The following is a 24,522-nucleotide window of genomic DNA, read 5'->3' on the forward strand; positions in this document are numbered from 1 at the left end:
AAGGCACCAAAAACACTCACTCACTCGGGGTACAGTAGAGAAGGGGGGCGGGCAGGCACACGGGGGCACAGAAATCAAGGGGCACAGGTAGTCCAGGCGGCGATCGCGCAGGCAGGAGAACAGCGCCGATCTGGAGGGAGGAGCAAGCAGGAACAGCGGTCAGGACAGGCGGAGCTGCAGCGGTGGGGAAGCAATCTACCCGAGGGTCAAGGGTCGCTGTCTCCGCCGCGCAGCGGCCGCCTTAAGAGGGCAGGAGGGGTCAGCTGGGAGGCGGTATAGTAGGAAGCCAGTGGGTGCAGGAGGGCGGGGCCGCACGGGAGGCAGCGACGGGAAAGACGGGGTTGAGGAGCCCAAAGAGAATTGCGGCGATCCAAGGAGATGGCAGGCACCAAAAACACTCACTCACTCGGGGTAAAAATGTAAATTGATACTTGTATAGCGGACTACTCACCCGCAAGGGTCTCAAGGCGCTTGTACAAATACCGCTGTGGAACCCATCCTGGCTTTCCCTGTGAGGTGTCCACTCCTGGGCACCCCCAAAGTGGAGGCCAGGCATCCTTAGCGTTGTGGGGGCCGTTGTGGAGATTAAGCAAGCTATTGCCCAGAGTTGCAGAGTGGGACTCCATGATTGGAATAGGCACCGAGGCGAGAATTATCAGGTCCGTGGAATTTTGAGCCAAGACCCGCCGAGGCGGGGAATTGAAACCTGGTCCCGGGCTAGACTTCTGCATCAGGGTCTGCCGCTCTAACCATTGAGCCACACTTCTCCACAGAAGAGAAGGGGGGCGGGTAGGCACACGGGGGCACAGAAATCAAGGGGCACAGGCAGTCCAGGCGGCGATCGCGCAGGCAGTAGAACAGCGCCGATCTGGAGGGAAGCCATTACATGTAATGGGGTGACCCTATAACCCTCAGAACCTGGGTGGGTAATAGACAAAGTAATAATGGTTCTGTCGGACAGAAATACACAATGCTTTAGTATTTCAATGGTATTCTTTTTTGCGTACTTCGTTCCTAACCAGGATACAAAGATGAATGTACTTATACCAATACAAACAACCAAACTGACCACAAAGTGAAAAAAGAAAGTGCAATCCAATCCAATCCAAAAAATCTTTATTTCGGCCATTGAGACCATAAAAGATACATAAAAAGACATACAACATTTAAATCAACATTTGGTACATGTTATACAAGTGGATACAAGTTTTGGGAGTAAGAGTTAAATAAGATAAAAATGAATAAGAAAGATACATCACAATTATATTAATTGAGTTTAAAATAACATGATTTAAAAACTTTGCCATAAGGGCTAAAATTTGGTTTAAGACAGTGGCCGGAACTATCATCCTATGTTGGTAAAGCCTTAATCAACTTGGACCTAATACGCCACATGGCGAACAGATATTTAGAGACTGCAAAAACAATGTGAGGAGAGGAATCAGATTTCAATATTCTGTAAGAAGTTGAACAGTTTCTTATTGCCATGTTTCTGCATAAAGGCACCAACCTTGGAGACCTATAGATGGAGCAGAAAAACAGGACATGGATTTCCTCCTCATCACAGGAATTGCAACCAGGGCATAGTTTGTCCCCTCCATTGGTCCATTTACTCGTGAAGGATTTAAGGGGGAGGGTTCCGAACCGCCACTGTAAAAAGAGCTTCCTAGCTGCGACCGGATAGATAAAATCCAAAAAAGATTCAAATTTATAGGTATTTTTGGATTGGATAAAACAGTGGGTTAAAATGCCAATGCTGGGTGCAGTCAATTGGGTCACAAGATGCTGTTGCTTACAGGCTTTCACAAGACTTTTCCGAGGGACCTTGATACAACCAGTTTCGGGGGCCAACCACAATTCATTTAAGCCTAGCCGGAACAGTTCTTTTTTGACAAAAGTCAGCCAAGGGATCTTGTCATTAACGTTTAAATTCATAACATGCACAAGATCACTCCTGTAGTGGCTAAGCTCCTTGGTTGACCAAAGTCTATGCCAGAATCTTATGGGGTTGAGTTCAGCATCCTCCCTGATAGATGATAAGCCCAAGTCAAGACGTAGGGGAAGCAGGGGAGTTGCAGCTGGGAGGGCCAAGAGGCGCCTCATAAAATTATTCTCGACACGTACCAACTCATTTGCAGCTTGGTGCCCCCAAAGTTCGCTGCCATATAATGCAGCAGGTTTTGCTTGGGTTTTATACATCTCAACTGCAGGGGCTATAGGTTTGTATGTTGAAGTGTTGGTAATCTTCAGGATAGCCCCAGACAGTTGAGATAACCTTATTCGCGAGCTTGCAATCTGTGGACACCATGATAAGTTCTCTTGGAGGGTTACGCCCAGGTATTGGAATGTTTTTACCCTCTCTAGGACCGTGGAGTTTAGGGACGGGTTGGGTCTGGTTGTGGAGGAGGGATTAAAGATCATATACTTGGTCTTCCCGGCGTTGATCTCGAGGCCAAACTGCCTGCAGAAGAGATCAAAGCCATCCAAAGTTCTCTGGATACCCATGGGCGATTTGGAAAGCAGGAGGGTATCGTCCGCAAACATAATTGCCGTTGTGATATGATATGACAACAAACGGAAGGTTAAGGACGCCAATCAAGTGAGTTAGAAATAAAAAGGAGCAACGCTAAACCCTACCCCCTGTATAACTAATCAATACCGAGGTCCATGAACATCTATATGGCCTGAGTAAACGGACCTTGAGTACGCTTCAGAAAGAGACCAGGACTCCAAGCGGAGCTAGGTCTGCAAGAGGCTGTCCTACATATATACAGTCCTGATGAAGACCCGCCTTTGATGCGTTAAATCACCGCATCGCTTCCCAGGGTCGAAACGTCGACGCAATCCCTTTTTGACACGAACCAACTATTCAAAACTTTGTAGGATCCAAGATTAAATTGATGTACCTACAGGATTATTGTATATATATAGTTGTCAATTTCAATAAGTATATGAAGTAACAATTTTACTTGTTGTTTTAATTGTGTATTATTTCTTTGCACAAAATTTACGTGCCATGTGTGTTTTAAATATGTTTTAGGGACAGCAATGGAAGTAGTTTGTTTTTCAAATTTGAAAGTTTATGAGTAAAAATGTACTTTCTTTTTTCACTTTGTGGTCAGTTTGGTTGTTTGTATTGGTATAAGTACATTTATCTTTGTATCCTGGTTAGGAACGAAGTACGCAAAAAAGAATACCATTGAAATACTAAATCATTGTGTATTTCTGTCCGACAGAACCATTATTACTTTGTCGATCTGGAGGGAGGAACAAGCAGGAACAGCGGTCAGGTCAGGCGGAGCTGCAGCGGTGGGGAAGCGACCTACCCGAGGGTCAAGGTTAGCAACTTGAATATCTTTTTCAGCATCCTCAAGGTGTGAAAGAAGGACGTGTTGAATGTGTTGACTTGTGAAGACATGTCCAACTTGTTGGAGATAATGATTCTGAGGTTTCTTGTGTGCTTGGGGGGAGAATGGGTCCAAGATTTGTAGGCCACTGGCAGAGTTCAATGCCGCGTTGTGATTGGTCTGAGCGTCGCGTTTCGGCGCTCAGGCGGAAAATGGGAGACTGTGCATGTTCCTCACCAGGCTGTGTAATGCAGCATGGTGGAGAACATGCACAGTGCACATGATTGTTTGGCCGGCCCTCATGAGCACTTAGAGGGAGTGCAAACCACTCCTCCTCCTGCTCTGGCCAGCCACGCCACGTCACTGACTGCATTAGGATAAATCAAATGATTATAACGTTAAGTTACTATCATTTGATTTTTCCTTTTGGGTAGTGATGCGATGCTCCTCCGCCTTGGTGGAGGAGCCGCCACTGCGTACACTCCTGGCTCCCAATAAGTTGGCGGAGCACATAGTTGTCTGACGAGAGCTGCAGTGTCAAGCCAGACCATAAAAAGGGGAATTCAGCGCTCTGTGTTAAACTCCACTTTACCAGATTACAACCAATTGTCCAGTTGCCACCTGAGCTAGATGCATTGCCACAGGTGCTAATTACAACAGTGCAGAGCTGAAAACAAGTACACATGAATGAAAGCTGAGAACACAGTTCATGTGCTAAGCGGTGTTCAAAAGGCCTAGATGGAGGTCAAAGGTGGTAGCATTGCAGCTACTACTTTTATCAAAGTTGGACTGGGAAAGTTTTAACCCCTTCGCAGCGGCGGCTATTCCGCCGCAGCGCTAAGGGGCGGGGGAGCCGCGTGGCGCTCCGGCGCTTGTGACGGAGCCGCTCTGTCACGCCCCTCAGGTGGGCTGTGCTTGTGACGGAGCGGTTCCGTCACGACCCCGCCCGCTCTTCAGAACGCTCAGCGCAGGCGCGGAATTCGTGCCTCGCAGGCGCGGCGAGCGGGCCGTGACGGAACCGCTCCGTCACCAGCACAGCCCACCCGAGGGGCGTGATGGAGCGGTTCCGTCACAAGCGTGGGAGGGGTTAATGAGGAAGGAGGGGGTTGGCACCATGCACTGCTTTATGTAAAATGTAGCTGTGAGTTACCTAGGGACCTGTGCGAACAGGATGCGGGTATTTCATTCCCTGAAATGTATTATTGAGTGGCGAGAGTGAATGTGTAGAGAGAGGCGAGATATGGAGCAGGGCAATGGGCGGTGTTTTATTCAACACTGAATGGGAAACTTGTAGACAGAGAGGAGAGCAATGTTGGATGCGACTCCTCGTGACTTTTCTACCCCTGCACAACTGATCCATGAAAACTAGATCACACGTAGGCGCGTATGAGGGAAGGCAGAAGATATAATGTGACATGGATTCTCGTCAGGAAAACAGCCGGTTGTTGAGGGTTCCAGATGTCGAATTGTAAGTACTGAATATTTCAATTGCACTGCGCTGCGATAATCGCGTGTGCCTCTAGATGGCACCAAAGTAAAATGTGTCTTCTGTGGAAATAAGGTAAAAAGTGGTTTTCGAAAAAAGAGGAGAGGGAATATATTTGATATCCCACAGCTCTAAAGTTCGGGCCGTGTTTGCTCCACAAAAGCATTTGGCGGCGAAAAAATAAATAAGCAGCCGTCCTAACACTCCATGAATAGGGTAACAGGAACAATACCTGAACAAGCATAGGCAAAGCCAATAGGCCTTGCTTATGTGACAGCTATTGACTGGGGCAATGTGTTTTAGCCATGTTGTACACCAGTGTGACTGCAGTTTAGCATGGCTATAAGTTAGTGGCGGGGGTGGAGATGTGTTTGGCGGGGTGGGGTACGGTAGATTGGAGTGATGTACATTGGGGTAGAGTGGAAGGGGCTGAATTTTAGTAGAATGGAGTGGGTAGATTGGGATAGAGTGGAGTGGAATAGACTGGGGTAATGAGTGTGGTACAATGTGGTAGATTGAGGTAGCGAAGATTGGAGGTAGAGTGAGGTAGACTGGAGTGGGGTAGATTGTAGTGTAGTAGAGTGGGGTAGATTGGCGTGCTAGATTGGAGTGGAGTAAATTGACGAGGTAGATTGGGGTGGGTTGCAGTAGAGTGGGGTGTACTGGAGTGGAGTGGGGAAGAGTGGAGTGGGCAAGATTGGAGAAGGGTGGTCTAGGGTAGAGTGGGGGGTCTAGGGTGGAGTGAGGTATATTGGGGTAGGCTGGAGTGAAGTGGGGCAGATTGGGGAAGAGTGGTGTGGATTGGATTGGGGTAGATAAGAGTGGGGTGGATTGGGGTAGATTAGAGCATGGTAGATTGAAGTGGAGTGGGTTGGGGTAGAGTGGAGTGGGGTAGATTGGAGTGGAGTGAAGTAGATTGGAGTATAGTGGGGTACACTGGGTGCAGTGGACTGTGGTAGACTGGCATAAAGTGGAGTGAGGCATATTGGGGAACAGTGGAGTGGAGTGGGGTAGCTTGAAGTGGAGTGTAATGGGATAGATTAGGGTTGAGTGGATTGGAGTAAGGTACATTGGAATGGCGTGGGGTAGATTGAGGTTGAGGGGACTGTGGTAGATTGGGATAGAGTGTAGTGGGGCAGATTGGGGACAAGAGGTGTGGGGTGCGGTGGAGTGAGTGGGGTAGCTTGGAGTGGAGTGCAGTGGGATAGAGTGGGGTGGATTGGAATGGGGTAGATTGGGTGGATTAGCATTGAGTAGATTGGAGTGGAACAGGGTAAACTGGAATAGAACGGGGTAGACTGGACTAGAGTGGGGTAGATTTGAGTTGGATAGATTTGAGTGGGGTAGAGTGGAGTGGGGTAGAGTGGGGTAGGGTAGAGTGGGATGGGGTAGGTTGGAGTGGGATAGGGTAGAGTGGGATGGGGTAGGTTGGAGTGGGGTAGAGCGTGTTGTTGTGAGGTAAATTGAGAAGGGGTAGATTGTAGTGGGGTAGAGTGGATTGGAGTGGGGTACATTGGAGCAGAGTTGGGTAAATTACAGTGTAGTGTGGTAGATCGGGGTATAGTGGAGTGGGGTGGATGGAATTGGGGTGGGGTTGATTGGGTTAGACTGAGTTGGATAGATTGGAGAGAAGTGGAGTGTGGTCGTTTGGAGTGAGGTACATTAGGGTGAAGTGGGGTTGATTGGGGTAGATTGTAGTGAGATGGGGTCAACTGGATTGTAGTGAAGTCTATTGGAGTGGGCGAAACTGGAGTTAAAGTGGAGTGGGGAAGTTTGGGGTTAGACTGGAGCGGAGTGTGATAGATGGGTGTAGATTGAAGTGGAGCGAGTAGATTGGAGTTGAGTGGGGTAGGTTGTGGTGGGTTAGACTGGAGAAGGGTGTAGTGCAGTGGGGTAGATTGTGGGTGGGGAAGAAAGGAGTAGGGTTGATTGGGGTAGATCGGTTTGGACTGGAGTTGAGTAGAGTAAAGTGGAGTGGGTTAGATTGAGTGAGTGGGTTAGACTGCGTGGAGTGGCGTAGTGTTGAGTGGAGAAGATTGGAGTGGGGCAGATTGGAGTGGGGTGGGGTAAGTGGTGTGGAGTGAAGCGGCGGAGAGTACAGTGGTGTATAGTAGAGTGGCATGTGGTGTCTTGGAGTGAGTGTCTTAGAATGGAGGGGTGTGGCATAGAGTGGAAGAGCAGAGAGTGGAGTGAGTGCTGTAGACTGGAGTGCTGTAAAGTGGAGTGGCATAAAGTGGACTATGTATGGTGCAGTAGTGCACTGCCATTATAGACAAAAAAAATCAATTGAAATGACCATTACATTTGCCGAGACATACAGTTTTAATGCACACAAATGATAATGTGTGGAAATATCATCAGTACTGATGTGTTTTAATCGTAGTTAAATACTTGTTTCAACCACACTCCAGAACGACATAAAAATTTGCTTCATTTGTACCTTTGTAGTTCTGAAATAACAGCACAGTTTATTTTGGTTGTGTGCTAGAAAAAAATATTCTATACCTTCTCCTCTCGCTTGGCAACTCAGCAGGATTGTCACATTAATTCTCTCACTTTGAAGTCAGAGAAAGACAAGTAAACATAAAGCTCCCTCGGAAAACAGATCCAGAAATTGACCTCTGTCTTTGAATGCACAGCAAATGTGACAAGATAAGAACAAGATTGAAAGGCCTGTTTATAGAAAACCAGTACTCGAAAGACTACTCAGGCATGAGCTTGGGAGGGACAAACTCAAGCTGGGCAGCCTAAAGCAAATAAAGGCAGCAAATAGAAAGCAAACAACTGGAAGTTACAAACCACAAAACCAATAATCCTTTGGATTATCTCTCACGTCATAAACAGATGACACCCAATTAGTGCTCGCCGTTCATAAGAACGGGGACACCGTATCGGCTAGCTTCCATGATGGCATGTTGGCCATCAGTGCCTGGATGGCAAGACCCTGCCTTAAATTAAATGCATCCAAGACAGAGGTAATGGTTTTTGGAAATGTATTTCTGTTGTGGTCTTCTGGCTGGGGGCCAGAGAAATTGGGATTGCCCCAATTTCGGTCACTAAAACCAAGAACCTGGGTGTCATTCTTGACGATAAGCTGTCCTTTAAATATCATGCTAATACAGTGGTCGCCTCATCTTTTTATGTCCTAAAAATGGTGAAGAAACTGCTTCCGTTTATCCCGATCGATGCCAGGAAAAAGCTAATATCCGCATTGGTTATGTCCAAAGTTGATTACTGTAACAGCCTTTTGATTAATGCACAGGAAATGGTTCTGAGTAAGCTGCAGTTAGTGCAGAATGCGGTTGCTAGGATACTGTTGGGCACTCCGAAATTTAAATCTATTTCTAAGGTGGTTAGACAGCTTCACTGGCTGCCAAAAAGAAGCAGAACAAAATTCAAAGCACTCTGCATTGCCTATATAGCTATTCACAACATAGGCCCGGAATTTCTGAAGAATTCTTTCCAGTTATACACTCCCATCAGATCCCTGCGTTCAGCAGGTGCTAACCTTCTTGTCACAAGAACCTACAGATCTAATTGGGGCGACAGAAGTTTTGTAATTGCCACGACTAAGCTGTGGAACGCTCTTCCCTCGCAGATTAAAGTCAGTCCTACATTACTGTCATTCAGAAAACAAATAAAAACATGGCTCTTCAATTAATAGGTTTTTTCATCGAGGTATACCTTCTGTAGCACTTAGCGCTGAGACACCTATGGGTATTTTCGTGCTTTATAAGTTGTTTTAACATAACACAACAATAATAAGCAATGAGCGAAATGCATTCCCAGCGGAGCTTCCTGCTTTCCCACAAAAAAATCATAAGCAAACCAGACATCTGTGCTGTCTGGTATCTTCGACCTAAAAAAAGATTAACAATGAAACCTCTTGGTTTGAAAAGACCCAGATACTGATTGTTTTAACAATTCTTTTCATGTGGCATGTAATACAGAAATAACATATTGCTCGTAGCAGTCTTTTTTATAGCAGAATGACAGAGCACTGATTAACTGTAGTATCGTCACAGTATTTTTATGTACTGTTCGAATCAAATTTTCCTGAAATAGGCAGAACTACACCTAAATCTCACAAACAAAGACCAAAGGTCATCACAGCTGTCCTACCAGGTAGAGCGGACTCAGCCTTTCATCCGCCCAAGCGATACATAAAAAGGGCCCATTAAAGCGCTATTACTATTGTGTCTATTTTTCCACTATCCTAGTACATCTCTGTATATGTCTGGTATTCATTTGTTCTTTAAGATACACATACCTTTCGATCGGTCCTCTTTTTCATTTTCCCTCTTCATTCTCTTAATGTCATATTCCCAATACCATGCTTGTGTCCATCTGTGACTCTCTCCTTGGCTACCACAGTTTTTTTGCACATTTCTTTGTTTGCAACGTTCCGTTACTATCTTTTGCTCAACGTTTTTATTTTTCTTTCCCGTTTTTGTACAGTCTGTTTTAAGCAGTTTTTGCTTTCATGTTTACATCCCCATGTTTCAAGCTCTCTGTCCTCTTATTATTGTTCCTTTAATCCCCTTTCCACTCCTTTATGTTTCATTTCCATCAAAAGACTTTCTTAAATCTTAATTTTTTTCTCTCTGGGAGTAGCTTTTTTTCTCTTCTGAATATTTTGGTTTTGCTACGTTTCCTGTCTCCGTTTCTATTTCTGTCTTTGTCGTGACTGGCAGTTCTCCTTCTCTGCATTCAATGCCTTATTTGAATTCTTCCTACCCGCCCTCGCTTCCCTTTAAGTGAGTGTTGCCCAATCGTGTGCATGCATGCACAGGCATTGGGACTCTTGCCATGCCGCAACATGCCTCAACCAACTATAAAGCATAACCAACATAGTAATATTGAAAGATGAGGTAGTGATGTAGCTATACTGGTTAATTTGATTACATGGTGTCACATCCATGAAGAGTTTAAGAAACGCTCATACACCATAGTCATCCTTAGGTGTCCCAACTAGGTGTAGGTGATGCTAATCCCAGCCAGATTTTCAGGATAACTATGGAGGCAATGGTGTTCCATTATTGTCAAATTTGTAAATGTATCTTATGTCGATATCCTGAAATTATGGCATGGATCTGGACTTAGGTTGGATATTGATGCTGTGGAACAACTTGGCTCTAGACATAAGTGTAAAGCAAATTTCCCTTCTCTTGTGGTATATGTCACCTCCTGCCCTAAAGACATGCAAACCACTGTAGTGGTTCATCTAGTTCTAGTACATCCTTTTGCATGAATTAATAAGCACAATGTAACGATGCATGATCATGAAGGTAAGATTGAGTGTTCTCCATACCTTGTAATAACTTCCATATGCTTTGGAGACCAGCAGCATGATGGGGAAGCCCAGGATAGTGACGAGAGACAGCTGCCAGGAGATGCTGAACATGATGACGATAATTCCCAGGACCTTCACCGCACTCCGCAAGAAGAGATTCACATTTGTTGCAAGCACGTCGCTCAACTTTCCCGTATCCGCTGTCAAGCGTGAGATGATGTCCCCTAGATCATCAAACATGGAGATTAGCAGATAACACTAGGTGGAGGCTACCTCAAGAAAGAGACTGTCCGTTGCAATCCTGGCCTCACAACTTCATACCCTGGTTGCTTCTACGGAGATCTGACCTGTTGGGAAATTACCTACAGAAAGTTACTGCCTTCTACTCAGCCCAAACTCACCCAGAATCTCCACTCCCTGGTCAATTCTATGAAGATCAGCACTGATCAGAAGCTATCAACACAAAGGGACTGCACTTCACACATCCTGGCCTCGCATGGAAGCTGCATACCATGTTTGATTCTATGGAGACCAACAATGCCCGGAAGGTAACCTCACCAGGGACTGCACTTTGCACACATTCCAACCGCACACAGAAGCTTTATACCTAGGGCTCCTAGTGGTTTTAGAGTATTTATGTTTTTTAACATTTCCATCTGTATTTATTCATATTTATCGTTTTGCCATTTTATTGGTATTTATCCATATGTATTTCAAAAATAAATGAAGTTGTAAAATAGTATATTCCCATATTTATTTACACATGCACTCATACTTTGCTGCCCAACATATTTTAGCAAATTAAGCTGCCAAATATAACAAAACATTACACCCACAGGTAAATATTGGTTTTATACTACAAACATATGTTAGCACATCTCTGTATATAAGGAAATCTCGTTCTGTTATTGAACTCTTATGCTGCCTATCTGCTCAGCTGTTGGCCTGAAATTCATGAAAGACAGTATGGCGAGTCACACACAGGAAGCCACATTTTCCGTACATTTCTACATTTAAAAATAAAAAGAGAGAAAGGAAACGCATTGTTTTCTCTGTGTAGCTGTAAAAATCAGTAAAAACGAATAACAGGGAGCCTTATTTATAGCCTACTCAATTCTATGGAGATCAGCAGTGACCACGGAAGCGAACCACACAAGGGACTGCCACACACCGAATCTCGATACGCTTGTCGATTCTATGGGATCAGCAGTGAACGGAAGCTATTGACACAAAAGTGACTCCACTTCACACATCCCACCCTCACATAGAAGCTCCATACTGCATTAGATTCTGTGGAGACCAACGTTGGGTCATTGTTTTTTGTAAACCCTATTCTTACCGTCCTCTAAACGAGGTCCTATGCTCTTTAATTCACAAAACACCACATAAAATCCAACAGATTTTTATCACAATATCTTAAACCATAATGTTAATTGTTTCTCTGAGCTGGGTGGAGTCTAGAAGAAAACCTCCATAGTTTTTTTTTACTGGGGTTCAACCCCTACCTTGTGGACTCCTACTTTATTCAGCGCCTTGAGACCCTCCGGGTGAGTAGTGCGCTATACAAATGCTTTGATTGATTGAACAAGCTCTCCCACTCCTTTTCACTGCTCTTCTCTCCTATTTATGATTAACACGCTTGTAGCACTGTTGCCCATGACCATTTCGCATCTTGCACAAAAATAACAAATTTGTGAAGTTTTGATGAAAAACCTTTTTTTAAATCATTTATTTTAGAGATCAATGTATGGAATGCCATGCCATGCATCACATGCGATTTAGCTACACGTGTACAGTACCAACACCAATACTATGTACTAGTAACTAAAACTAATGCCTCTTGGTCATATCTATTCTCATTGCCTGGTGAGTGCTAAAAAAGCAGAGGAGGCTGACCACCAGTTAAAGCGCCACCAATTCTAATAGATTGTATCAAATGTGCCAGGAAGAACACAGCTTGTGGGAGGGTACAACGAGAAAGGACCCACAAACTATAACTGGACCAGCCTCAGCACAGAAGTACGTGTAAGGTTCAATCATTACAGTATAAAAGCATCTGTTTTTCTGTTGCCTCATCTAATGATGCGGCCTGTAGACATCTGCTGATGTCTACTTGCTTCTGCTGCTGGTTAGTGCTAATCCTAGTTGATTTTGGTTCTGTGGGCATCAAACTGTGTTTAGGGTCCTGAGACTGCATTTGTGTTTTTTTGTCATGAGACTGTGTTTGGGTTTTTGGATCAAAAGACTGTGAGTGAGGTTTTAACTGTCACAAGTCTGCTTGACTATAAGTGTGTCAGAACTGGAACATACTCTTGGGGTAGGTTCTTCATTCTTTGAATGGCTGGTTCAGGGCCTTGTCATAATTGCTTGAAGAGCGCTTCCACTTCCTCTTCAGAAGAGTGGTCATTGGAATACTTTGAAGGCTTAGTTCAACTCTACCTAGGCACAGTTTCCAGTTTGTCTATTAGTTTCCTTGACTTAGTAACCCAGATACTCTCTAAAGGATCCCTCATAGCTTGTTAATTGGGACTCTTGACTTTAGAAATTACCCTTTGGCACCCTGAAAAGTCCATACTAATTTGGATAGTTATTTTGTGTTTTGAGGGACTTGATATTTTGAAATACAGTTGCAGATTTTCAGCCAACTAGGATCAATCTCCCTGGCATGTCCCTTATTGCATTCCGAACCACTGAGAAGCCAGGGGAAATGACATGGCCATCCTCAGAGATCTATTTAATTGACTATATGTTTTATATAGCGCTACTTGCCTCCTTCTGGTTCAGCCTGATGAACAAAGAATTGGAAAATAAATGAAGATTTATGCCTTCAAGGGGATTTACAAAAACCCTAGGATTAAACTTAGAAGTCTACACAAGTCATACATTTCTAGCTGTACGTCTCTTCCATTCCCTTAAAAACACTCATTCTTATTGTCCGTAGAGTGAACATTAGGTAGGGGTAAGTATTCTGAAAAGTTGATTTGCACAAGTAACATATTTTCCCTTATGCACACTCACTTACATTGTCCACAGAGTGAAAATTAAGTAGGGGTAAATATTCTGAAATGTGAATTTGTACAAGTAACATTTTTTTTTTCCTTTAGATTTTTCCATGTGAAGAAAACTATTGCTTTGCACCATAAAAATATGGGAGTATTTGAAGGTTTTTGCACACTTACTCCATCCTATTTAAATACTAAATGTAAGTGTGCGAGGTGTATGTGAACAATCAATAGTAATGTTTATGAATACTAACAAATTTCGGAACTTTTTGGTTGCTTACCACATTCCCAATGGCTACCCTACCTCTCATGAGGTCTCCCACCCCGATCACTAACACAACCTTCGTCCCACCCCTAATCCTAAATCGGAGAACACCATCAACAGAGAGATATTCTGCTCTAGTCATTAGAGTGCAATAGTATCTAAGGCCAAGTAAATAAGTAATAAATAACAGGGTACACACCACAGACACTGCAGGAAACCAATAAAGTCCCGGGTTACAGGCTCCCAGACAAAATTTGGGCAAACCATGGTGCCAACAGACCTGTTTGATATTCATCGAAGAACCCAATCTCTTGGGAAAGTAGTGCATGAAAAAGGAGATGGCGAATTCTCAGGTTCAGTCTAGTGTAAGCTGAGCTGAAGAAGTAGACACGAACACCAGCCGAAAAAGCACTGACGGTAGGAGGAAGACAACACATTACTTGGCATTACACAATACCTCTGATTAATTTTGCATGACATGCAGAGAACATCAGACATCAACAAATTGCTTCCTCTAGTACTAAGCAAGTCACATATAAATAGACAAAGGAGAGAGAGAACACAGTCTGCTTACCTTACTACTGAAAATAATGACAAAAAACCCACTGAACTGGAGACCTGATCCAAGCTCTTCTGCACAACTATCCCGTCCATTACCAATCCCGCATAATATGGGGAAAATATGTCCGCTGGGAAATAAATATAAATGAAGGTGAATATACACAACATATTTACAATAGTATACAGTAGAGCTTTTAGCATATTAGAAACTGTGAGCCTGATTCAAAAACAATTTAAAACTAAATACAATATTTCTACCTTCAAGAGGATTTACATAAAACCCAGGTGCACACCTGGAAGTCTACACAAGTCATAGATTTCTAGCTGTACTTAGGTGCCCTTAAGAACACTCATTCGTATTGTCCACAGAGTGAACATTAAGTTGGATAAGTATTCTGAAATGTGGATTTGCACAAGTAAGGTATTACATGTTTTCCACTACATATTTCCATGTGAAGGAATCACTTGCCTTCCACCCTAAAAAACATGGGAGGGTTCGAGGATTTTTGCATGCCCAATTTGCACACTTACTTTAGCCTGTTTAGGTACTAAAGATAAATGCAAAAGGTAGAAGTTAACAATAGCAAATGTCTTATTTTTAGTTGCTTATCTCATTCCCAATGGTTAAGTCCACTCATGTCCCCTACACCAATCCCTGAAGCATCCATGTTCCCATCCCTAACCCTACAACTTGGGAAACCTATTGATTAACGGATTTTCTGCTGTAGTACATTGCCTCTATGAGCTTAAATGCCTGTAAGTCCTGGTTCTACAGATCCAGGTCTGTCATTTGCATTAAAAGGTGACACTTTTTGTGCAAACACTTTTTCTCAATTAGACATATGTATGTATCTATTTGCAATTATTTAGTGTAAACCTACATAAGAAGCAATGGAGCGCTATACATTGTTTGGGGACATGGGCGACAATCTACAAGACTGCCTTTCATCAAGTAGGGAATAGACGAATTCAGTTCACACATACAATTTCACAATTTTTAGGCACAGGGATATGAAGCGGTTTGCCCAGGATCACCCAATGTTGAGTCGTGTGCCAAGGTCAGGATTCGAACTAGGTTCCATCTTCCAAAAGTCAGCAGATTTAGCCACTAGGCCACATCTCAATAACTCCCTCCTTCCTACTCTCCTGTATGGATAATGGATTCTTTTCCATATTTTTGCTTGCACCAACTAAAGTCAACCCATCACTATTCCTTTGTCTCCAAACATCAAGTATCTCAGAACGCTCCTCCCATGCCTAGTTTACTTGTAGGTATCCGCGTGCAGTCGAGACATTAAAGATATGGCTACTGGTGATGGCCACCGGAGCAGAGCGGGAAAAACCTTATGGAGGCCAGCACCACAATTACCATGTCATACCTTGTAAGCCCAAAAACCTGTCCCAGGATGCTTGTTTCCGGTCCAGGGATGACCTGGCTTGGAAGTTCGGGCTGGACAGTTCCCATGAGGCACAGGGTCAAGATTGCATTGTATCAGTTATTCACCACTGATATGAAATCACTGGAGGCCTCTGCCTCATTTGTAAGTGCAGCCTTTGATTATATGATTGTCCACATTTTAAATAATGTTAAAGTTATGATACATACTAGGTGGCAACCAATCATCAGTAACATAATGGTTTTACACAGTGCACTTCTATATGCAATTTGTAGTAGATTTTATAAGTATTATTCAGCTGTGCAATTTTCTGTGCATGCTGGTATGGGGTGAACAAAAAGGAACCCTGAAAATTTCATCATTTTGCAATTACAAATATTGGACTTGTTCTTTCAATTATGCCTTTGGCAATATTATCTTGTGTCTGCACAAAAATTCTCCTGCAAAATGCACATTAATTTATTTATGGATACATTTAGGGTAAGCAAAAAGGCACTGCACAAATCGCGGTGTAAGGGCACTAATCTGTATGCTTGAACCCAAATTGGAGAAAGGGTAAATTAGCAGGTTTATCCTATTTTTCTAGCCTTTTCTCACATATTTTAAATTAAAATTTGGAAATTTCATGAAAGTCCCCAATCACTAAATTTGCAGAAGTGAAAACCCATCACTTTGCACACTATTGATTCAGGTATTCGAAGTTTCTATTTTGAATACATTGCGAAGTGAGTTAATGGGGAGAGTGTTACCTGCCAGGACTTCAGTGACCAGCAGCCCCTTGACTCTGAGGCAGGGTCCACTGCTGTCAGCACCTGTCTTTACTTTACTGGTGCTATAAAACACGTCCCCCAGCGCGGGGAGAGCACTGTCTGCCAGTACTTCAATGACCAGCAGCCCCTTGACTCTGAGGTGGGGTCTGCTGTAGCCCGTCCTTGTCTTTACTTTATTGACGCTATAGAGTGCATTTGGGGGTCGTTCAGTGCAGGGAGAGCGTTGCCTGCCAGGACTTCAGTGACCAGCAGGCCCTTGACTCTGGTGCGGTCCGTTGCAGCCCGCACCAGTCTTTACTTTGCTAACATGGAGCTACTGGACCTACCCTCCATGGTGAGATCTTTCCCTTTACTGCACTGATACCCAAACTGTGCGTCATAGCTCCCTGCACTTTAATGCATTTAATGTTGAAGAGTCTGTTGGCTTCAGTTAAACTTATTAGACTTAAATGCATGATGTCGATGATTTGTAAGTGAAATGCCTAAAACTGTAAACGTACTGATTAATTGATGGCATGTTGAGGGAGATGAACTCCATATTGCACTGGATGCCCACATTCCAACACTCCCAAAGTAAGCGGAAGATGCCTGATTTATTTTGTTAGACTCGTCAATAGTTTTTTTTTTCAAATGCATTTTATACCAAAGCAAGTTATCAGGAAAGTACAGTTGTCCTGTCTGTTAAACACACTAAGTATTATTGAGTATAGCCATTTGTACTTGAAGAATAGGTACTTCCAGTACACATTTCTTTCAGTACACATATATTCCCAGACAACCCTGCTCTCTCCTTGAACACAGGGAAGTAAAACACCATATATGGCATAAAGCCAACATTTGAAAGCAAGAAAGAGGGTCGTTAAAAAAAACAGAGGACTTTATATTACTTGCATTGATTTGGAGGCATTTTTAGGGAGGAGGCAGCAAAAAGAAATTTGTCTGTGGTTTAAAAGTTTTTGAGCCTCTGAGACAGGTGTGTTGGCAAGTATGACATGGGTAGAGATGGAATTGCATGCAAATATTTTTCAAGTACAGAAACACTTTGTCAATGGGGACTACATGTATAGGGGTGCTATGTAGCACTGTAAGTGGGATAAAAAAGTTTTGAGATGGTACTCTCATAAAGGCATGGGCAAAGAAGTGTAACTAGGAATATGTTTTTAGGGGCACCGCCTAGTAATACGAAACACCCTGCATATATGATTATAATACCTTCATCAGCTACCTCCCAATTATTTTCAGGGAGGAAAATACAAGTACTCCCGATGCCAGGCTTACATTCACCACACCCTCCCAAAAAAGTAAAAGTGGGGAGCCACCTGCAGTGGCCAATGGGTCATGGGAGCCACGGGTCGAAATATTTTGGGAACCACTGCTTTACTGGTTACAACTTTCATCTGCTACATGGGGAAGCGCAAAGCAACAGGACCAAAGGGAGGCTCTATTGCCCCGTGCAAGCAAACCAGTATTGATGCTATGTTGGACCGAGTCATTGGGGTAGTGGCAAATGAAATTAACTTGACTGAACATAAGTTGACTTTGGACCATGCTGGCAACCTGGGAGACGTGTCTAACAGCGCAAAGCTAGTCTGTTTGGGTGATGGTGATCAGGCAGAAGAATCCTCTACTTCTAGGCGTTACTAGTTCCCAGTGGGATACAACACTCACATGATACTCCCCCGCCTGAAGTTAATGGAAGGTTTTCTTTGATATCTTAGAGACCGGAGAGGATAATATCACTTGTCGAACCGGCCCCTAAATGGAACAAATGGAGTAGGTGCTGTTACGCTGCGGCAGCGCAGCAGGCTCCATCTGGCCACTGTAAGGAGTCAGTTCCCATTGCTATGGGAGACCGCGAGTTGGAGGAAACTTTGAAGCGGCTGGAAGGGGTAATTGACGCCCTGCTGACCCCTATCAGAACTCACTTGGTCGCGATAGAGTTATGTTTGGAGTCTCGAAAGAAAACACAATGCAACCTAGCTAAGGGGGCGGAAGTCTCTTCTTCCAATGTAATTTTGGTTGTGTCAGGGGAGAGAAACGTTCAGAACCAGAGTATACCCCTGACATGTACTGAGCCTCCATTACCGGTTCCTTTGAATTCGCTGCATCCTGTTCACAGAGGAGGGAATAACTCTGGGGTGGAGCGGAGGATAGATGACACCTGCCAGGGAGACAACCAAACCTTTGGTAGTACTGTTATTCAACAGCCTATTGTGGCAATCTCTCAAGGGGCTGAGCTCAGAAGGCATGGGGTCAGGATCCCATCATTGCTTGCCCGTAAGCAGCAGAGAGTGTCAGCCTATAGACTCCATCTCCCTCCAGATTCTACTCCTTTTCTGCCCATTGTGGTGAATGCGCCAAGATTGTCTGCAGGGGCAGATGGGACCACAAGCAAACTTATTCGTAAATCCTCACACTGGTGCTCATCAAAAGAGGCTTTGCCTGGATATGACAGTGGGATCGTCATTATGACTAGGCGAGTGGCTTGGCTAAGTTTCGGCCAGAGACCGTTAGAAGGCGATTGCATTGTGTTACATTTTAGACAGCCGGATATTGTGAGATGATTGCCTTTTTGTAATTCTATGAAGGGAGGGTCTGGCTTGAAGATCCAAGTGGTTCCATCGGGTATTTTCTATCCTCCACTTTCGTATCACAAGTTAACCGGGTGTAGGAATACAACCCCTAAAAACTTAGGCAGACCAGTTTCCCAACATATAGGTCAAGTGCCACCTTTGGAGATGAGGAATGGATAGTGGGAGACATGGAGGGTAACAACTGACTCGGAGTAAAAATGAGCCAACCCAAACATAGTTTAGCCCCACCCTCTGATATGGTTCGGGTTAAGCCTCCTCCTTATCTAAATATTTGTTGCTGGAATATTGTGGAGGTAAGTTGCAAAAGAGACAACGTCACTTGGTTGGAAAAAAATAGAGAATTTGATATAGAGGGTTTTAAATAATCCTGGGAAACTGAACAACATTTTTATTTAGATGGGCACTCCTTCTGCCAGCCACGGCTTATCTGGCAGGGAGAGCAAAAGGGGGTCTGCTCACATTGATTTTTCTGGGGGTTGAGCGCACACCTTTGCAAATTTCAACTGGTATGGAAAATGTACTTGTCAAATTACATTTTGTGGGGTCTCCAAGCATTTTTCTGCTAAATTTTTATAATTTGTTCGATTGGATAACCCCCATGGAACACCTCGGCTCTTTATGATCCTTTTGGCAGTAAGTTGAAGGACAATTTAAAGATCCCCATTTAGTGTTTTTTTGCTTTGTTTATATTTGTTTTTATTTATTAAAAAACAAAGCAGTTAATAAGGCAATGTAATCTCTGAAGTAGCCTCAACATTAAGCCAGCATCAGTTCTGTGAGCAACTTATATACTCTTTTGAAATACAAAGGAAACTTACCCCCAAAAACCCTTCCCACCCTATCCCTCCCACCCTAAGTGCCGATAATAAGCTCTTATGTCTCTGTACACCTTTATCTATTGTATTCTCGAGGGTCTCCTCTGTTGAATCAGGGTTGTGGGTCAGTCGAGTGCAGCAGTTTTAGATACCTAGGGCAAGTGAGTTCTGTGATTTCCTGTGAAAGGAGGGAGATAAACTGCTGCCAAACTTCCATGAATGTGTCCTCTTGTAATTTCAGTATAACTGTAAGTCTCTCCATCCCAAGAGATGCCAAATACGGTGGAGCCACCCCAGTCTAGCTGGGACTGTATCAGTCCCCCAGAGGGCCAGGATCATTTTGATGAGCCGCCCCAGCGCCAGAGCGATGTATCTACTTCTCCTAGCTTTAGGGGGATAAGTCAACGGGTTAGGGAGGCCCAACAGCACGTAGGCAGGGAAATGGGGGAGTTGAGTGTCAAAGTAGTGGTCAATCTGTCAGGATCTTCTCCCAAAATGTAATCAGTGTAGGACACTCCCACAGTATATGTAGAACTGTTCCATAGGTGTTGTTACATCTCCAGCACTTTTCATTCCGCTGCAGATTCCCTCTATGAAGGCGGATTGGCGTCAAGTACCAGTAAATGGTGATCTTTGTCATCATTGCCTCTATGTTTAAGAACAAGGGTCTTGGCCCGACGGGGTTCTGAATGATTTATTTAATGATGAAAAGGCACCCTGGGTTGAAACTTTGACACAAAACATTCTGGAGAGTTGGCCCCTATATCTCGGGGAAGATCGGTCATTATACTATATTTAAGATGGGAGATAGGTCAGATCCTTGATGTTAAAGGTCAATCTCCCAGACTGATTAGTTCATTAAGATTTTGGGGCTGTGATTCTGGCAAGACAAGCTGACTGGTTAGAATAAAAAATGTAATCTCTCCTTTCCAGTATGGATTTAGACAGGGGAAAGGGACTATATAGATCAGTGCTTAAATTTGCATTTGATAATTGGAAAGAATACAGTGGCCAAAATAGGTCGGGTGTACTTAGCGGTAAACAACCTTTACAACGCAACTTTTACAACGCACTACCATTACAACGAAACTTTTACAACGCAAAAACTTTTACAACGCATACCATTACAACGCATGTTTTTACAACGCAAGTACTTTTACAACGCATGCCATTACAACGTAAGTATTGGTAAGTATATAATTATATTTAATATTTTATATGTTTTTTTTTTTTTTACGTTTTCAGTTTTTGGGTAAAGGGGTATTTTTAGGGTTTAGGGTCAGTTTTCAGTTTATGGGTAAAAGGGTATTTTTAGGGTTCAGGGTCAGTTTTCAGTTTTTGGGTAAAGGGGTATTTTTAGGGTTTAGGGTCAGTTTTCAGTTTTTGGGTAAAGGGGTATTTTTAGGGTTCAGGGTCAGTTTTCAGTTTTTGGGTAAAGGGGTATTTTTAGGGTTTAGGGTCAGTTTTCAGTTTTTGGGTAAAGGGGTATTTTTAGGGTTCAGGGTCAGTTTTCAGTTTTTGGGTAAAGGGGTATTTTTAGGGTTTAGGGTCAGTTTTCAGTTTTTGGGTAAAGGGGTATTTTTAGGGTTCAGGGTCAGTTTTCAGTTTTTGGGTAAAGGGGTATTTTTAGGGTTTAGGGTCAGTTTTCAGTTTTTGGGTAAAGGGGTATTTTTAGGGTTCAGGGTCAGTTTTCAGTTTTTGGGTAAAGGGGTATTTTTAGGGTTCAGGGTCAGTTTTCAGTTTTTGGGTAAAGGGGTATTTTTAGGGTTCAGGGACAGTTTTGGGTTCATGGGGTACAGGGGTATTTTTAGGGTTCAGGGACAGTTTTGGGTTTTTGGGGTACAGGGGTATTTTTAGGTTTCTGGGTTAATTTGGGTTTTTGGGGTACAGGGGTACAGGGTAAAAACAATTAAATTAAATAAATTAAATTAAATTATATTAATTACAATTAATTTAAAAAAAAAATATTATATACTTACCAATACTTACGTTGTAATGGCATGCGTTGTAAAAGTACTTGCGTTGTAAAAACATGCGTTGTAATGGTATGCGTTGTAAAAGTTTTTGCGTTGTAAAAAATGCGTTGTAACGGTATGCGTTGTAAAAGTATGCGTTGTAACGTCATACATCCGTACTTAGCCTTCATTGACCAATCATAGGTCTTTGATTGAGTTAATAGGGCAAATATTATGGAAGATGCTAATCGATATAGGCCTGGAGAGGAGCTTGGTGTTTTTTTACATGAGCTCCAGCTGGATCTAAGTGCTTCAGTTAGATATAATCTTGATGGGTCATTAACAGCATCTATAAAAAATAACACCTAAAGTGCTCATGACGAGCTCAGCTCGTCATGAGGCAAGGTGCTCATGACGAGCTGAGCTGGTCATGAGCCGTGGAACGCTCACACGCGGGGATAATTCCCCTGCTGTGCTGAACGTTCCACGGAAACGGGTGTGGTCATGACGAGCTCAGCTCGTCATGAGCACACGAGCACCGTGCCTCATGACGAGCTCAGCTCGTCATGAGCACGGGGGCGCTGTGCGCGCCCCCCAGCACAGCGGGGGAATTACCCCCGCTGCGAAGGGGTTAAATAAATGGGTAAGGCAGGGCTGCATTTTGGCCCCACTAATGTTCACCCTGTATATTAACAACTTGAGAACGGCTCTCTATGGCGATATCAAGGACATAGCTCGGGTGGGGGCCATTGCAAATTCCAGCACTCATATATGCAGACGATACTCTTTTATTAGCTAGAACCACGTTGGGCATCCAAAGACTCAAACTCTTTTCCAGAGTTAATGCCGTCACGTGACATGGATATCAATTATTCCAAATCCCGTACTATGGTGATTGGGCAATTGAACAAGCCTCACAAGAAAATCTTTGGGGGCGAACAGGAGCTAACCAGAGTGGTAACTTTCACATATCTAGCGGTCATTTTTTACAAGAGAGGAACATGGGCTCCCCAAATAAAAATCAAGCGAAATTTGATGGCTAGATCAGTGCCCTCCTTATTTGATTTTGCAAGAAGGTTGGGGGTGAGACCGAATGAGACCTTGGAGGAAATTTACCAAACCAAATGCCAGTCAATTAAAAGAAATGGAAGTGATCTATGGGGCTATAAGGACTGTGGTCAGATACAGTTAGTGGATAATAATTTTATTAGGAGTTTGCTGTCTCTCCCGCAATCAGTATCTCCATTTATTATGCATGAACAAGTGGGTCTGGATTTTTTATCGGATAAGCTAGCCCTTTCCCCTATAGTGAGGTGGTTTAAAATCTGGGCAGTTCCTGGCTTGAAGCTGAACCAGAGAATTATAAAAGATTGTCTTGCCTTGGACCAAGGCCTGTGGTTGCATTACATCAAAGTCTCCTTGGAAAAGTTGGGTTGTGCAGCCCTTTTCGGGCACCTGAACAAATAAAGAAAAAAAGATTTGCCCTGGATTAAAAATCATTTCATGGCAAGAATAAAACGTGTAAGAGAAGAAAGGGTACTGCAAAAATGTACTGAGAAGGGATATATCCTTTTGAAAACAACCACAAGTATGGAAACCTATCTATGGATTGTGTCCACACATCATCGTTTTTTATTAACACGTTTTAGATTAAATGTTTTGCACTTACTCGGAGCAGAACCCAGGGCCACCAACATGTGGAAAGTCAAGGGCCACGATTGTGTAACAATTTTTCAATGCAAAACACAACCCATTTTATCTTTTTTTGTGATCATTATAGCACTCGGAGGCAGCATTATATTTTACCATTACTCCGAGGCAAAGGGTTTTTTCAAGTCAAACCCACCCTGATTTAGTTGCAGATGTTGCAGTCTCCTGTGGTTTATTTTTAGAGTGGCATGTTTTTTGTCAGGAGCGTTGAGATTGAGAAGAAAACGCTTGCCCCTTTGAGGGCTGGGATGCCCTGGCTGTTTTAATTAGTAATTGGAGACAAAGTTAAGCTGAACATTAGTTATTATAATGTTGACTTGGTGGAGTGCCTGGGGTTATTGGTATTGTGTCTGGGATAATTTTATTTGTTTTTAGAAAGGTGTTAAGATGGAAGTTTTATATGGTTATGTATTATTTAGTCGAGCTAATTAATGGTTAATAATGATTTTTTTGTAAAGATGGTGCTTTTTGCCGGTTATTGATAAACAGTACTTTATTTTTTTACTTATTGCACCTTGTGGAAGTAATGCTTGGTTGGTTTGTATGCTTTTTTATGGATTATTATTTAATCCAAATAAAGACTTTGATTATGGAGTTACTGGCCTAATCATTAGTTTCCCAAACAGAATGAGCCTGCTGTGAAGAAGATAACTTATGTTAAGAAGTTAAACCAAACAAAACTGCTTCAATCTAGGTATCTGCCTTTGGATAAAAAGAATGAATAAATAAAACATAAATAAATAAAAACAATGCAATTGCTCTAATGCCAACAAGAACACAAGTAACATTTGTCAAATTTAATTGAACTGCATAGAAGTGGGACGCGACCTCCCTGGACCAGAGTCGAGTTCAGCATTCAGCATTGGATCCATCGCCAAGTGCTAATGTCACCAAGCAAATTAACAGACTATTAGATGTGTGCAAATTTTCCAGACTTCACTTTCATGAAATTTTTTAAAGTCTTTAAAAACGTCATAAAATGTAATACGTTTGTAATGTTTTTTAAATTGTGAGAAATAGTCTACATAGGCTTTGCAAGATAAAAAAAATCAAAAAAACAAGTTAATTCTGCAGAATTAATCAGCAAAACATTTAGCTGTAAAAAAATCAGCACGTTGATTAATTTCCCATTTTTTTATCAGCAAAATAATTTGTTGAACCGCCCCCTTCCTCCTGCAAATTCGTGTACTATGCAGCAAACACAGGAGGGGAAAATCATCAAAAGAGTAATTGATTTTTAAAACCTTTACCATTACCATTTCATAATAGAAAATACCGAATGTTGGCCAAGTTTTAATTTCACACACTGAACTAACATTACCTGTCC

The 24,522-nt window shown here is 43.0% G+C and overlaps 1 protein-coding gene across 2 annotated transcripts in view; it reads right to left on the bottom strand.

The window, feature by feature from the left end:
- The window catches only part of ABCB9 (ATP binding cassette subfamily B member 9), a 141,922-nt gene that overhangs the window by 100,067 nt on the left and 17,333 nt on the right, over nt 1-24,522 (bottom strand). For both annotated transcript variants that reach the window (XM_078667579.1, XM_078667580.1), the window contains 3 exons: nt 13,968-14,082; nt 13,674-13,804; nt 10,145-10,350 (listed from right to left, as the gene is read on the bottom strand). In XM_078667579.1, coding sequence (XP_078523705.1) covers nt 10,145-10,350; nt 13,674-13,804; nt 13,968-14,082 — 452 coding nt within the window. The remainder of the gene's footprint in view (nt 1-10,144; nt 10,351-13,673; nt 13,805-13,967; nt 14,083-24,522) is intronic.

Source organism: Lissotriton helveticus, chromosome 11 (assembly GCF_964261635.1).
Source record: "Lissotriton helveticus chromosome 11, aLisHel1.1, whole genome shotgun sequence".
Taxonomy (NCBI): domain Eukaryota; kingdom Metazoa; phylum Chordata; class Amphibia; order Caudata; family Salamandridae; genus Lissotriton; species Lissotriton helveticus.